General features: G+C 33.3%; 3 protein-coding genes across 4 annotated transcripts; all 3 read left to right on the forward strand.

The window, feature by feature from the left end:
* Window positions 1-664: 664 nt before the first annotated feature.
* LOC115705273 ((6-4)DNA photolyase) lies at window positions 665-4,774 on the forward strand. Its single transcript, XM_030632563.2, has 14 exons — window positions 665-1,206; window positions 1,296-1,367; window positions 1,461-1,541; window positions 1,932-2,111; window positions 2,196-2,270; window positions 2,743-2,829; window positions 2,935-3,033; window positions 3,117-3,200; window positions 3,361-3,447; window positions 3,548-3,619; window positions 3,728-3,841; window positions 3,954-4,041; window positions 4,131-4,226; window positions 4,319-4,774. The coding sequence occupies exons 1-14, from the start codon at window positions 904-906 to the stop codon at window positions 4,525-4,527; spliced, it is 1,647 nt and encodes a 548-aa protein (XP_030488423.2). The 5' UTR covers window positions 665-903; the 3' UTR covers window positions 4,528-4,774.
* Window positions 4,775-6,429: 1,655 nt separating this feature from the next.
* Window positions 6,430-9,683, forward strand: LOC115705347 (cytochrome c oxidase subunit 5b-1, mitochondrial). The gene is made up of 6 exons (XM_030632667.2): window positions 6,430-6,888; window positions 7,010-7,095; window positions 7,351-7,401; window positions 8,052-8,118; window positions 8,250-8,329; window positions 9,197-9,683. The coding sequence occupies exons 1-6, from the start codon at window positions 6,717-6,719 to the stop codon at window positions 9,254-9,256; spliced, it is 516 nt and encodes a 171-aa protein (XP_030488527.1). The 5' UTR covers window positions 6,430-6,716; the 3' UTR covers window positions 9,257-9,683.
* Window positions 9,684-12,510: 2,827 nt separating this feature from the next.
* Window positions 12,511-15,760, forward strand: LOC115705329 (uncharacterized). Of its 2 annotated transcripts, XM_030632640.2 has the most exons (9): window positions 12,511-13,063; window positions 13,208-13,322; window positions 14,300-14,336; window positions 14,458-14,527; window positions 14,612-14,716; window positions 14,814-14,964; window positions 15,052-15,134; window positions 15,219-15,312; window positions 15,404-15,760. In XM_030632640.2, exons 1-9 carry the CDS (start codon window positions 13,033-13,035, stop codon window positions 15,486-15,488), a joined length of 771 nt encoding a protein of 256 aa, XP_030488500.1. In that variant the 5' UTR covers window positions 12,511-13,032; the 3' UTR covers window positions 15,489-15,760. The 2 variants fall into 2 exon arrangements, with proteins under 2 accessions (XP_030488500.1, XP_060973917.1); XM_061117934.1 differs by lacking the exons at window positions 12,511-13,063; window positions 13,208-13,322 and adding an exon at window positions 13,368-14,200.
* The last annotated feature ends 430 nt before the right edge of the window (window positions 15,761-16,190 follow it).

A 16,190-nucleotide genomic window follows, 5' to 3' on the forward strand; every position in this document is an offset into this window, starting at 1 on the left:
GCTTTAGTATAGTTGCAGTTTTCAACAAAGAAGACGTCTTCGGCTTAGAAAAAAACAGAGATTTCTGGGTAAAAACAGAGGTTTCTGGGTCCCTAAGGAGGATAATATAAAGCGGCTGTGAAAAGCAGCAATCGTAATCATGCTCCTTAAAGGAAAGGGTATTAAACCCTAAAGCACCATGTACGGTACCTGGGGGTAGCCTTCCACTACCCTGCGCCATGCGGCAGAGCCGCCCACTACCACCTCACCACAGTACGAGGAAGGACGAAGGTAAGGACTTGTACGGAGAGAATTCAAATTTTTGATGCTTAGAGAGAGAGAGTATAGATGGAAAAATGGAACGATGGTCGTGCCCCATTATTATGCTCTAAGAGCATTTCCAATAAAAGACAATATTTATAGTTGCCTAAAATAACACATCATCTTAAAATATATATTTTTTTTAATTTTTCCTCTCTTCTACATAAAATTTAATACATTTTTTATTTTTCTATAAAAAACAAATTTCAATAGACAGCTCTAAAAATTGACAATGGTGGTCTCAGGTATAACATTTTAAATATTAAATTAATAAAATTCTTTGGTAAAAATAATTTTTTTTCCTAAAAGAAAAAGAAAAGAATAGAAGACACGGACATTGTCTCTTTTAGAAAGACCACTCTAACGGGCAACGGCATTCGAGAGGCTAGGGATCCAAAGTGCAACCTATCAATTACGGCGTCGTTTTGGTCTTTCACACGTCACTTCTCCACTTTTTATTTCATGCACGAACACGAGCTACGTGGCGTGTTTTAAACCGGTCCCATAACCAATTTAAGGCGCGAAACTAAACCCGGCAGTTTAAAACCCCTTTTTTCCAAATCAAACACCAATTTCTTTCTCTCTAATCCATACCCATCATTAATGGCGTTCGGATCAAGCTCTTTGATCTGGTTTCGGAAAGGTCTTAGGATCCACGACAACCCGGCGCTCGATTATGCCTCCAAGAGCACCGCCGCCCTTTACCCTGTTTTCATCATCGACCCACATTACATGAAACCCGACTACAACGCCTTCTCTCCCGGGTCGTCTCGGGCCGGGTTGAACCGAATACGGTTCTTGCTTGAGAGCCTGGTGGATTTGGATTCCAACCTCAAGAAACTCGGCTCCCGGTTGTTGGTTCTCAAGGGGGAACCTGGCGAGGTCCTTTTTCGTTGCTTGAAGCAGGTTTATAACTTAATCTCGTTGATGGGTCTTAATTACTGTTTATGGTTTTCGTTGAAATTTTATTAGAACACTTTTTTTTTTTTTTGCAGTGGGATGTGAAAAAGCTTTGCTTTGAATATGATACTGAACCGTATTACCAAGCTTTGGACGTTAGAGTTAAGGTAATCTCTGCTCTTGGTTAAACATTATAGTTAATTTTTGGTATTAGTATGAAAAAGAAAAAAAATTGTGATGTTTTTCTGTTTGGGTGATAGGATTATGCATCTGCAGCTGGAATTGAGGTTTTCTCTCCTGTGAGTCACACACTATTTAACCCTGGAGATATCATACAAAAGGTATGTAAGTGAAAAGGAAAAGCTTTTTGGGCATGCTTATTTCGATTGTGCATGTAATTTTATTTCTTTGTCTTGCCCAAGTTTTTGGTTTTTGGGTAACATGATTGTTATGATAATACATATATTTCTTTATTTTATTTTAAATTGTTAGGACCTTTTGAAATGACTAGTACTTACTTCTGAATATGATAGTTGATTTAATACTTCATTATAATTTTCACCTCAAACGCTGGTAATTTATATTTATAGACCAAACTTGTAACATTGTAAGAACAAGAATGTTGCAATTGGCTTTATCTAGTTTCGTTTTGCTTTTTATCTGAGAAGTTTTTTCGTTTTCTTCTGACTGATTCATATATAGTTTTTCTCTTTGCAATGATTGGTTGAAAGAATGGAGGAAAGCCACCGCTGACTTATCAATCTTTTTTGAAACTTGCTGGGGAACCATCATGGGCATCCTCTCCACTTATGACCTCACGTTCTTCTCTTCCTCTTGTTGGAGATCATGGAGATTGTGAAATTTTTGAAGTTCCAACGCTTAAAGAACTTGGCTATGAAGACACTGAACAGGTCTTGAGCTCAAAAAACCTACTACTATTATATTTTTTTGAAGTTCAATTTATATGGTAAAAATATTAAATAATTTTTTTGCAGGAGGATTACTTAACTCCTTTCAGAGGAGGTGAATCTGAAGCCTTGAAGAGGTTAAGAGATTCATTAAGTGACAAGGTAGGATATGGTTTCTTGGAGTTCATGTATTGACTTTGGCTTATATAGAGAAATTAAAGTAGAATTTGAGCAAAATACAGGGGACTAAAATAGTATGTGTTAATTTTTTGTCTTAATCATTCACTTTCATTTTATTTGGTGTAACCGGAAAGGGCTGGTGGCTACTGTTCTAAATGCTACGGTTACTACTTTTTTTTATTTATTTTGGTGTAACAGGGATAGGTGTGTGTTTGAGCTTACTTGTAATTTTGCCAATTCGATTAGTTTGGAAGTTAACTTAAGAACCAGAGTTAAGGATGTGAACTTTGCTAGACTTAGTAAAAGGGAGGCTGATGTTGTTTCTGTAATCAACTCTTTTTGAGCTTTGGCTGCACCTTTGCAGCTTGTACTTGTATGGTTTGGTGGTTGTTTTTGAATAAAAATTCCTTTCTTTGCTTAAAAAAAATAAATCATTCACAGTCATACACTGCAGGAGTGGGTGGCAAAGTTTGAGAAACCTAAGGGTGACCCATCTGCATTTTTGAAGCCAGCAACTACTGTTTTATCACCTTATTTGAAAGTGAGTAACAAACAATAAGAGCTTTATATATATGTTTTGAGTGTTATGCCTTGTATTATTTGCTTGCCTATTGGTTTTTATGAAGATAAAAAATGTATATGGCAGTTTGGATGTCTGTCTTCAAGATACTTTTATCAATGCCTTCAAGATGTACACAAGATAGTGAAAAAGCACACATCACCCCCAGTCTCCCTTGTTGGACAGGTTATAATCTTCTTGAATGACTCATTTCCTTGAGACGTGTTTTGAGTGCAGCAATCTGAAAATGACATTATCTTCTTTTCTAGTTACTATGGCGGGATTTCTTCTATACTGTAGCCTTTGGCACTCCAAATTTTGATCAGATGAAGAATAGTACAATATGCAAGCAGGTAAAAATGTTTATGGGATTCACCATAATTTCAAATCTCAAATTTTCAATTTTATCTTAATTAGTCTTATCAGTAAACCAACTTTCAACAGCTCACTTTATTAGATGCTACAAGAAGTTAATCATAGTGGCATAAGGTCAGAATGCTATTATTGTTGCAGATACCTTGGAATGATAATGATGAACTATTTGCAGCTTGGAGGGAGGGTAGAACTGGGTACCCCTGGATTGATGCAATTATGGTGCAGGTTATATTCTTTGAGTTAAACTGTGCTAATTAATTTTTGGGGGTATTCTTGCACAACAATTAGACAGTGTACCTAAAATCTGTACATTTTGATTTTGCAGCTTCACAAGTGGGGTTGGATGCACCATCTAGCTCGACATTGTGTTGCGTGTTTTCTGACCCGCGGGGATCTGGTATTTTAAATAATTTCATGGGACCTTTCTTTGTCTTTATTATCTATCTATCTATTTATCCATCTATCTTATTTTGACATAAAACTATCTTTCCCTTCTCTATGCAAGTTTGTCCACTGGGAGAAAGGTCGTGATGTTTTCGAAAGGCTTCTGATTGATTCAGATTGGGCTATTAATAATGGAAATTGGCTATGGCTATCATGCTCCTCATTTTTCTATCAGGTTATAACACTCAATTATTACACTTCATCTTCATTCTAGCCTTGACATATTTTTCCACTATGAATGTTTATGTTTGACATGTCTTTAACTCTCTTTTATTTTCTGTGATCAGTACAACCGGATATACTCCCCTATCTCATTTGGAAAGAAGTATGATCCTAATGGAAACTATATCAGATATTTTCTTCCTATATTGAAAGGTACTACAAACAAAAACCTTGATTCTCCTATACCAATTTCTCCTGGCTTCTTATAATTGACTCCTATAATCTTTCCACTCACTGCTTAGACATGCCAAGGGAGTACATCTACGAGCCCTGGACGGCTCCTTTAAGCATTCAAACTAAAGCAAAGTGCATTATTGGAAAAGATTATCCAAAACCAGGTCAGTCTTTTTCTTCATTTCACTGAGTAAAACTCTACCAATTCAACCTTATCTCCTTGCATTTTGATTTTTGATTTTAATTTCTCTTGTAGTGGTATTACACGATTCTGCTAGCAAAGAATGTAAGAGGAGGATGGGTGAAGCTTATGCATTGAATAAAAAGTTTAATGGGTTGGTTAGTGAAGAAGAATTGAGTAGCTTAAGAAAAAGATTGGATGAGGAAGATGATAAGAAGAACCAAGTCCAAGAGGTCAAAACAAAAAAGCAAAAGACCATTGATGATTGGATGAGTACAAAATAGTATGTTGGCTGTTCCATGTTCATTTACTTTTTTACTAAGGTTAATTATATTTGACAACACACTCAATTATGCAGAAATTGTATTTGTTAAAGAAACTTTTTATTAGTCTAGTTCTCTGCAGTCTTCATTACCTAAATTGTTAAGATAATGGTAGTAAAATAATCGAGTCGTTTGTAAAAATGATATTAATTAAGTGATCATAGGTTTTGCTCACTATGTCATAACTTATAACAATTTGTTTGCTCAATATTATCGTTTTGATAGTTATTTTTTATAATTAATTATAGAATGGTTTTCTAATGTGTTGTAATCAGCGACCACAATATGAAACAAAGATTTTTTTGGAAGCTTTTTATTAAAAAATAATGACACTTTTTTTTTTTTTTTTGGTGAGAGAGAGATAGGGACGCTTTTAAATGAAATATTTAAAACGAGTACTAAATAGAACAACGTACAAGGTTTGAAAAAATGGGGGGTTTGTGACAAGTTTATGTTCACAACCATTTTATAACATGTCTACCAACTACAACCATGGCACTATATGGTAGAAAATGAAGAAGTACCATGAGAAATTTAACGTACCCTACAAATTTACTTAGGCATTTAATTGTATTGGAAGATAAACTTATATATTTCGCAGTAAATTATTTTACAATACGTGTATTTTTAATAAAATTGTTCCATTTATTTCATGTTGATTTCAAATTTTACTATTGTGTTTGACTTGTATTATCGTCAACTAAAATATAAGAGTAAGTATAATTTATAAATCACAGAGGGAATGATTTAGTAGCAAAGTGTTTATTTCTAAGTAGTTTTCTAAGTTGAAGGTCATAGGTTCTAATCTAAGTAGCTCATATAGAAGTCTTAAATATGAGGACAATGTTTGTCATCCTAACCACCCTTAACATCCATTGTAGGAGCATTTATAAACCTAGTGCTAAGTGCTTGGTTGGGGCTTACGTGATGCACCCAATTGTAGGGGGAGGCGACCCACCTTAAAGGGTCTTGGGTGTACATTCATGGGGGTTGGGATGGAGCTCCAGGGACGGACCCACTTTGAATGATGTGGGGGCTATAGCCCCACTAACAAAAATATTGCCTTTTAAAAAATTAAATGCAATTTTTTTAATTTCATAATTATAGATTAAAATAGTAGAAAAAGCCCCCACAAAATTAAATTAATCTAGTAAAAATAATTATAATATGTGTATAAATATTTTTTAATGATAAATAAGCACAAAACAAAAATTCTGGGTCCGTCACTGTGGAGCTCTCATAATCTCATGGTTACGTCCATCCACACTTGGTAGCCTCCTCATCCCTTTTTCTTCAAAAAAGAAAATAATTTTTTTAAAAAAAATTTAATTATAATATAACACATAAACAAACAAAAAAATATATAATCAAACCACAATTCCAAACACTCTTTGTGGTCGCTTCTGTTTGCTTGGCTTTGAAGTTGGCTAAGGATAAATGTTGCAAATTTATTATTATAGAAAGCGATTTTAAGGCAATGATCAATTTTTTCAATAGTGTGGACTCTAAATGAGAAATTGTGAACTACCTCTTATTTTGTAAAAGAATTAATCCTTCCTTTGTATGTTGTTTATTTTGTAATAACTTAAGAACTTATAATTTAATGACCTATAATGTGTCAAAGTAGACCTTTACTCACCACCAGTTTAATTGTTTGTCTATTTCATCTATTTTATGCACCCTTAATTTTTTTTTTTAAGAAAAAAACCAGTACAAAAATATTGTAACAAAAAGTAAAAAAAAAAAAGAGAAGAGAAGAATAAAACGACATCGAGTTTAGTGGGTCATTCGAAAGAAACGACATTGGGCCAGAGTCCATGAGTGAGTATATTGCCCTAGCCCAATAATGAAAGAATTTAGCACGTGTTAGTTTGCACGTGCGCATGAATCGCATCGTAGTACCCAGTCCCACCTTCAAACTTTCGACCCGACCCCAATCCAATCGCCACCTCCAGCCCACCAATACCATCGTCCCTTTCTTAGACTTTTTCTTCTTTGTTTGTTGGCTTCTCTTCTCTTCTCTTCTCAAACAATTGCATTTCCAGCATTTCATCCAACACTCTCCGGAGATCTAAACTCTCAACACCGCAGGGGCGTGACCTGAGACCAGAACACCATTAGAGATTCTTCTCTGACCTATTTCATTAGTCATGTGGCGGAGACTTCTCTCTTCATCCCACCTCAAAACCCTAACCCTAGCGGCATCCGCATCGGCCGCTGCTGCTCCCTCCCGATCCGCTGCCGGAGTCGCACGATTGGTTGACCGGGTGCCTGTTTCAGCCTCCGCCGCTTCTCTCTTCGCCCGCAATTTTTCAGATTCAGGTACGCTTCGATCGAGTGTTTTTTTAGTCAACTTTGTTGTACAGCGTTTCGGCAGGTTGAAATTTGTGTGAATATATCGATATCTATATTGAAGTTTGTATGCCTGTTTGTTGTATTGTAGCGGAGACCGCTGTTAAGAAGAAGGTTGAGGATGTAGTGCCGATTGCGACCGGGCACGAGCGTGAGGAGCTTGAAGCTGAACTTGAGGTATATAATGAAAACTCATTTTCATTGTTGTCTGAGAATTTTGTTTCGATGACGTAAAAATGGAGAAAATGAAATTGAAATTGGCGGAACATTTTTCAGTTTATTGCTTTCAATTTCTTTCGCAAGGAAAATGGATGTCAGTGAATGTAGGTTGCTAGGTTTTGAATTTCATAATTCTTACATTATCAGAGCACCCAACTTTTTTATTCTTGTTCTTTTTCTTTAATTGAATTTTGAATTGTTTTCCTTTGGCAGGGAAAAGATCTTCTGGAAATTAATTATCCCGTTGGTCCTTTTGGTACCAAGGTGAGTGTGATGTGATATATAATTGATTGTAAAACTTAGTACTTTTGATTTTGACGTGGGTTGTTGGTTGGTTTTGATGTTGAATTTTGGTTTTTGGCTCTTGGTTTGGTGTTCAGATCTTTTAGTATATGTAATACGTATAATGTGTCCTTTACGTGAATGTTGTTTTGGATTTCAAAAGTAAACATGACTTTAATCATTATTGCTTGATCTTAAGGTAACTCTAGGATAGTATCGAGTACAGTTTCAATTTCAATGTTAGTCACCATGCTGATTTATGCATCGTCTAAGTTTACTAGGTGTTGTTTCATTATTCAATCAATCTATTATCTATCTATTTTGTATTTAATCTCCTCTGTATTTCAAATGTGAAATCCTACCACTGCACTATTACATTTGTATAATTTGGTGACTTTGAATGTATATTTGTTTGTAACCTTATTTTGATTGCAGTTCTACAGTTCAAACATGGTGAAATCATTTTAGCTTTGATTCAATTTTAAGATACAAGAAACAACCTAGTGGTTTCTAGTATTTTCTTTATGTGCTGGAATATGAATATTTTGCTGCTGTGGTCTTATAAACGAGTTTCAAGTCTCTGTTTCCAAGCAACTTTCAATAATATTTTCTTCTGTCTCTTGTACCTGTAGGAAGCTCCTGCCATTGTCAAGTCTTATTATGACAAGAGAATAGTTGGTTGCCCAGGAGGTGAAGGGGGTGAGTGGCACGCTTGGTTGTTTTAATGTGTTTGTGTGTACTTCCACGTAACTTATTCAATTTAAGAGAAATGATATCAGGTGATTTCTCTAAATTCGTAGTTGTGATTTCTGTCATTTATTATTATACAGAGGATGAGCATGATATAGTCTGGTTTTGGCTGGAGAAGGGCAAGTCACATGAATGTCCAGTTTGCACACAGTATTTCGAGGTAACAATTTAAAGCCTTTCTCTCTCTCTCTCTCTCTCTCTCTCTCTCTCTCTCTCTCTCTCTCTCTCTCTTATAAGGTGGTTGTACACAATGTACAGGCAATGCTGTCTTGTATCAATGTAGGGGTTTGTATGTGTACATATTTCCTTTTGTTTACCCAATAGCACATCCATGGGTAAATTACCAAGCATTTATAATTGAAACCATCAAATCGTAAAGCCTTTCATAATATTAGAAATTAAAACTAGAGGCTCCATCAAGCTATTACAGACTTACAGTTTCTTCTTATCTGAAGTGTTAATCCATTTTGGTCTTACAAATAAGATGGGATTGTTATCTTAGCCTTAAATGTTGACTGAGGCCCTACATTTTATTGAGCCCAAAATTTAGAAAATCCGAGGCTTAAATCTCCACTATTATTTCGGCAAATGCATGTGGGAAGTTCAGAAACTTGACTGGAGACATGCTAAACACAGCATAATCTATAAATGCAATTTTGAGAAAATGTGTTTTTCGTGATTTATGTAAAGCATTTTGCCAAATGTTTTATCTCAGCTGATTCACATTCCATCCATGCATAAATACTTTTCTTTAAAAATTATATGATTTGCCAAATATTTTATAATTCTCATATGTCAACTGATTGACATTCCACCTAGGCATCTAGTATTATTTCGAGTATATACCTGTGTAAACGCTAAGTATAAATTCTGATAGAATGTGGGATATGATAAATATATCATTATGCTCTAATTTACTTCTTTCATGACATAAAGACCTCAGTGTGAAATTGAGATATCTTGAGTTTCTTTTGTTAATCAAATGCATAATTCTCTAATATATTTTATGTCATATAATATTCCACAGCTCGAAGTGGTGGGACCTGGAGGATCTCCAGATGGACATGATGATGATGAACATCACTGATCACAGCCTTCAGTTATCCTCCTTGATGGAATAAAAGAAAAAGAAAAAAAAAAGGTGTCTAGAGAAATGAAAGTGAAAATTTTCAGTACACACTGCAGATTTCGAATTCAAAAAAAAAAAGAAAAAGATTGCATTTTGTTTGATTTTGGTCGGTCTTAGTCTTCTTTTTGCTGTTGCTTTTTTTGCAACAATTTGAGACTATTTAATTTTCTCTGATAAATTTAGACAAAGGCTGGTCATCTGTTGGAACAATAGATCTGTTCTATGCATTTGTCGAATAATCGATGGCTACTTGATTCTTTTCGAACAGTAGAACCTGAGTTTTTTTCCGTCTGCTGCAAGGGGTTATTCCTTGCAATTAAATAGCCTAATCACTTTTGTTCATCTCTTATTTTGTCAATAAATCTTTTCAATTTTTTGGGCTCAATTTGATCAATTAACCAAGCAAGTCACTTTTGAATCATTATTAGTCATGACAACAAACAAAAGAAAGTATTTATTTCAAAATTGGAGTAAGCATTTATTGGCTTTGGAGAACCCAATTGAGTGTTAATGATAGTTTTCGTTGTAGTGAACTGAACTATAGTAAATTGCTGATATAAACATATAAAATTATTTAGAACATATTCGGAAGAAAGCTTTGGATATTAGATTTTTGTTTCGAAAGAAAATATTGTATATGTAATAGAAGGAAAATATTGTACCGTGGGAAATTATAAAAGAGAAATGGGAATAAAAATGGAATAGATTCAAAGGCTCACTCACTCATATCGCAATCTTACCAATAACGAGATAGAATAACATCAGCTTTTGTTCCACTGAGAAAAATGACAGACAAATGCCTGGATAGAAACTTGGACGTCTATTAACAATCCACCAATATTTTCTTCCATTTTCATATCAAACTTATTTATCAAAAAATAGAAAGAAAAAAAAACAAAAAAGTTTTATACTCAGTTTATAATGAGTCCACTATCCCAATGAACAAGCCCTCTCTCTCTCTCTCTTTGCAAAATATGACACAGAACCTTGCCCAATTATCTTTTTTACAGTTTATGATAATACACTTATCTTTGCATCTTTAATAATATATATAAAAAAAGAGCATTATTTTGTTTTTTGATTCCATATAACATAGTGGAATCACGTGATGGAGAAATGAAGAGGAAATAAAATATAAAATTTAGAAGAAGACAAAATTTGAAAATCACTAGTAGATTGTAGATACTTGATACAAGATGTTTATATTGACTATCAATAGTGTTAAGTGTCTAATGGTGCAAAAAAAGGAACATTAATGTTGGGACACTATAATTCTGTCCAAACACTTAAGTCATTGGAAAGATGAAAAAAAAAATGAAGAAAAAATAGAGTCCTCTGGTTATTATATTATACTAAGAGTAGCTGCTTTGTTGTATGCAAATGCTTGAAAGTTGAATATGAACCTTATCCTCTTAACCTTTCCCCTAATAATTATATGATTCTTCCACATTCAATCACATCTGACAAGACCCTATTGCTGTGTAAGAAGAAATTTTTATTACTTCACACCAATCTATATGTATACACTTGCTCATTAAATAAATTAAAAATAAAGAAATACCCCCTAATTTAAAGACATAGTATGGTTCACAAATGTCTAGTCAATAGATTAAAACTAGCTTGCATCTAGCTAATATATTGCTACTGCTTTTTGCATGATAATGTTGATTTTTCAAGTCTTGATATTTGTATCTATAGAGTAACTTTTTCACTATGCAATACAGCTTGCAATCTGAAGTGAACAAAATTATCAATCAAAATAATAAAAAAGATGGCTTTGCTTTGTATGTGAACAAACTTCTATACTTGTATTGTATGAAACATAACATTTTTATAAAGGAAGAAAAGAAAAAAGTTAAATGTTCTCTTCTATACATAAAATACATTTTTATATACAAGAAAGAAACTTTACCAACCTGAAACCATATAACTGGATATATTGTTATATTGGAGTATCTTAATTTATAATTACATACTAGTGCCAACAGCATATTTTGTCTCCCTAAATAAAAATTTACCCAAAAGAAATAGTACCTATAATAATTATTCTAAATCAAAATTAAGATTGATTCTTTCCTTTACCATATGTATATGGTGGGGTAAGAAATGGGTTGACAAACAAAAAGGTGACCTAATATTTTCCATAAAGGAAGGAAAATTTTTATTGCTAATGTTGACCTTGTAAGGAGATCAGATACTGCCATTTGGGTGTATTAACCATTGATAATTTGCCATATCAGCATTTTATTATAAGAATTAAGTCAACTGATTTTAATACAATTCTAATACTCTTACTCAAAATGTATTGAGTTTTCTAACTTTAGCAACCTATATTGCAATCCAGCAATGTTAACTTTCCCTAAAAACCTCTAAAATAGACTTGCACAAATAGAAAGTGTTTCAGGATAAATTTGTATAGTGTTTTCCCAAACCATGCAAGAAAAGAAAGCAATATTTTTCTCTTTATTCTCTATTTATTTATTTTTAAATTTCATATTAGATATCGACCTTTGTAAATTTCTAACCTAACACACACACACTTTCACACCTAAAAATATTGAAAGAAATAAAGAGAGAATACTTTAGTTTGAGGAGGGGATTTTGTCACATTTTATTATTAAGTGAGAATATAGAAAGTCTAGTTTTGGCCTTGTTCTGTTCTAATTAATGTAAGTATTGTTTGGTATCTGTTTTTTTGAGCTTATACAAAAAAATATTTTAGGGGTGGGGCTTGAGTAAGAAGAACAGAAAAAAAAAATATGAGTGGCAAGCAACAAAGCAAGAAAAAGGATGGAAAGAGAGAAAAAAGTTCACTTGCTTTTCTCTTTGTCTCTTCCACATGATATAAATAAATCAAGGTTGGTGATCTTTATAGAAGTATAAATAAATGAAAAGAATATCTAAGCAAAGGATATTATCAAAAGTAAATGAAAATGTAAATTTTATTAAACTTTTTTGAAAGTGAAAAAAAAAAACCAACTTGGAATAGAGAAACCTTATTATTATACCCCATTTCCCATGTCCTCTGCCATCTGTGAATTCTAGATTATTCTATTATTTTTTATAACAAGAAAACAAAAATAAAAATTACATCTTTTTTTTTTTTTTATAAAAAATTTAGAGAAATAAAATAAATAAGTAAAAATGAAGTCATGAAAATATACTTTATTTTTGTTAATGGGTATCTGTCAATCATCAGAAATTCATAAACTAATGATTGAAAAAAGATATTTCTTTTGCAAATTTAGATTACCCCTTTTCTTGTTTTCAGCAATATTCTTAGTTTTGGTTTGCTTTATTTTCTGGCCACTGCCCAAAAGCATAAATTCCTCTCTATGCAAAATCCAGAGCCCTCTCTCCCTCTCTACCAGGCTTATTAGAGTGAGTGGCTTAGCTTAGCAATGGATGAATATGACCCTGCTGAGGTTGGATTCTCTAAGCTCATTAAAAAGATTTCTTGCTTTTGTCCTTGTCTTTACCTCTCCTTTTCATTGATGCCCTCTTCCCCCTTTTTGAGTTTTTAGGCATAGTAGTACGTAGCTGGTGTACACAATACTCTCTTCTCTTGCAAAAAAGGATGCATATTCATACATTTTATTCCCTTCTCTCACTCCCCTCCATCTCCTTATAAATACCCCTTTCCCCATTCACAGTTTTCTACATCTTCATTTCATTGTCCTTTTCTTCATCACATTGCAATACAATACAATACCCCTTTCCCCCATTTTCCCAAGATGAGCTATGCACATTCCAACATGAGCTCTGGTTTGTTTCCTTCTTCTTCTTCTTCTTCTTCTTCTTCTCCTTATTTACTTAAAGTTATAACCTTTTTGGTTTCTTGTTTTTCCTTTTCTATTCTCTATTGTAAATCAAGTTATGGTATAAGTTGTTGGTTTTGGGATTTTTCAGGTAGTAGAACTGCTAGAAGGACATTGGAGTTTGGAAGGACCCATGTGGTGAAACCCAAAGGAAAGCATCAAGCAACAATAATCTGGCTACATGGCCTTAGTGATAACGGCTTAAGGTATTCTTTTTTTTTGCTTTTCCATTGTACAAACTCTTTAATGACATTGTGGCTAGCTAAAGATATCATGTGAGTAATGTTTTTCAAAAAGATTGTTTTAGAAAAAGTAGTTGTACTAGTTGCAATCTCTAATGAAATTTTCTCTTTAGGATAGGATAACAGTAATGGGAGCATGATCATGTTTATAAGAGAATCAAATCATTTACCTTTTTCTTAGTAAACTTTAATTTGAGAAGTATAGGTGAGAACTCAAAAATAATGATAATTTGTCTTTTTTTCTTTTCTTTTTTCTTCTCTCTAATATATTCCCTGACTTGTCATCTACAGTTGAATGGGGTATTCTTTTGTTTTGTTTTTAAGTAGTTGCACTGTTTACTGTTTTTGCTATTTAATTAAAAGAAAGGATTTTGAGAATGTCAACATCTCAATGGTGGCGGGTCCATGTGATACATGTTTTTTTCTTTTCCATTCTAAGCTTCTTTCCTATGAAGATTCTCATTAGAAAAACTAGAGCTGTGTGCTAAGTAAATTGCAAATACATAACTCAACTAATTTTTCCTTTTTATTTCTTCTAAAGCTTAATTTTCAAGAACTGTTTCAGGGGGAATAAGTATATACCAAATTTTTGCCCATTAGTTCATTGAAATGTCCAACTAACCATAATAAACTTCTAATGAAGGATATTTATTAGTTTAAAGGATACTTTTTTGGACCCCCAGAGTGTTTATTTTTGCTCTTTATAGCTTTTATGAATATCTTCTTAGTATTAAGTTAACTACATGTATTAGCATGTTTGTGGTTAGTTTTTCTGGTTCTGCTGTTTTCCATCAAATATGTGGCTCTTCTACTCATCAAAGCAATCAAAATTAGATCTTTTGGTAAAGTTTTGATATATTTTGTCAAGAGTTTGAAAGGCTTGATAAACTATTATTGTATACATAGACAAGTTGTCTCATAACTGTTCCTGTTGTTTGCAGCTCATCTCAGCTTATGGAATCACTTCCCCTCCCAAATGTAAGAATATATATATATATATATATATATATATGTTCTCAGCCCAAAAAACTTAATACTATTTTCTTTCATTCATAAGTTGTTTTGTTTCCTAATATTAAACTTTTTCACTTTGGTGCAGATCAAATGGATATGCCCAACAGCTCCTACTCGTCCTGTTGCAGTCCTTGGCGGTTTTCCATGCACTGCTTGTAAGATCGATCACCTTTTTATAATTTTCATCAGCTTAAAAGAAACTCTCAAGTTTTAATATTGATAAGTGAAATTTCTATCAGGGTTTGATGTTGGTGAGCTTTCAGAAGATGGTCCTGATGATTCGGAGGGTTTAGATGCTTCAGCAGCACATATTGCAAATTTGTTGTCAACTGAACCCCCAGATGGTACTTTCTATATATCCTGTATTATATGAAAGCTATCAATCCATTTGATTAAGAAGAAACTTTTTCATAATGGTATCATGTTCTTATCTGATGACAGTTAAAGTTGGTATTGGAGGCTTTAGTATGGGAGCTGCTATGGCCCTATATTCTGCAACTTGTTTTGCCATGGGAAGATATGGAAATGGCAACCTATACAATGTGAACTTAAGGGCAGTCATCGGTCTAAGTGGCTGGCTTCCAGGATCAAGGTATGAGTTGGTGAAAGAGGCTTCACAAACCACCCTATTCACACTCTCTTTTCCATAACAGAATACAATTAAAAATTTCATGTGCAGGAACTTGAGGAGCAAAATAGAAGCATCTCACGAGGCTGCAAGGCGAGCTGCATCGTTACCTATTTTTCTCTGTCATGGAAACTGTAAGCAAATGCATAACTTCTGTACTTTCAACATGTAGATGAATCTCATGATATGACTCTAATCTTATTATTGTTATTATATAGGTGATGATGTAGTTCCTTACAAGTATGGAGAAAAGTCAGCACAATGTTTAAGTTCAGCAGGATTTCGATACCTTACACTAAAACCATATGAAGGGTAACATAACAACTTGTTATTTACAACAAATTGACATGAATAGATTAAACACAAGCAAAACTATAATCACTTTCATCTTAACCATATGCAGGCTTGGTCATTATACAATTCCTAGAGAAATGGATGAAGTCTGCAACTGGCTTATTTCAAGGCTTGGACTCGAGGGCTCGCGCTGAGAATTTTAATTTAATTTAATTTTTTTTTTTTTGGGTGAAGAAGAGAGGTTGTAGTTGGAGATGATAAGGGAATAATAGTTATAAAAATAAAAATGCATATGTAAAAGTAGAATTGAGGCATGGGCTAGATGATGTTATAGGTAAACTAACCTCATAGTTTTCCTTTTGTCTGTCCTAAAAATAAAGTTTTGGATGTGGTTTTGTTTTCTTTTCTTTTACTTGTAGAAACATGATAGTTATTATTCTTAATATTAAATATATTCTATTTGGTATTTATTTTGTTAATATGAATATAATTCCAAAAATAAGACATTGTATGATAAATTTACTCTATTCTAATTGACATTGCCAACATATGATAGCTAATGTAAACTTTAAAACTAAATAATAATATCCAAACTTCACATAATGTATTCTATGCTAATTGTAGTAATTGTGCTCTTGAAATATTAGCAAAAGGGGGAAAAAAATGTGGTCTTCAAATTTTTTTTTTTGAGATGAAAAATGTGGTCTTCAAATTGATCCTACATAGCCATGACTTTTGGAGTAGTGGTGTTGGTATTGGGCTTTGATTTGGGCTTGGTCTTGGGTAGTTGTTCCAATAAGGCCACCATCAATTTCCAACAAAGTTTGCCTTGGTGCTTATTATTGTTCTTGCCTCTCCTACAAATATATGAAAAAGCATTTTGATTTACTAAGAAT

The sequence above is a fragment of the Cannabis sativa genome, chromosome 1 (genome assembly GCF_029168945.1).
Source record: "Cannabis sativa cultivar Pink pepper isolate KNU-18-1 chromosome 1, ASM2916894v1, whole genome shotgun sequence".
NCBI lineage: Eukaryota > Viridiplantae > Streptophyta > Magnoliopsida > Rosales > Cannabaceae > Cannabis > Cannabis sativa.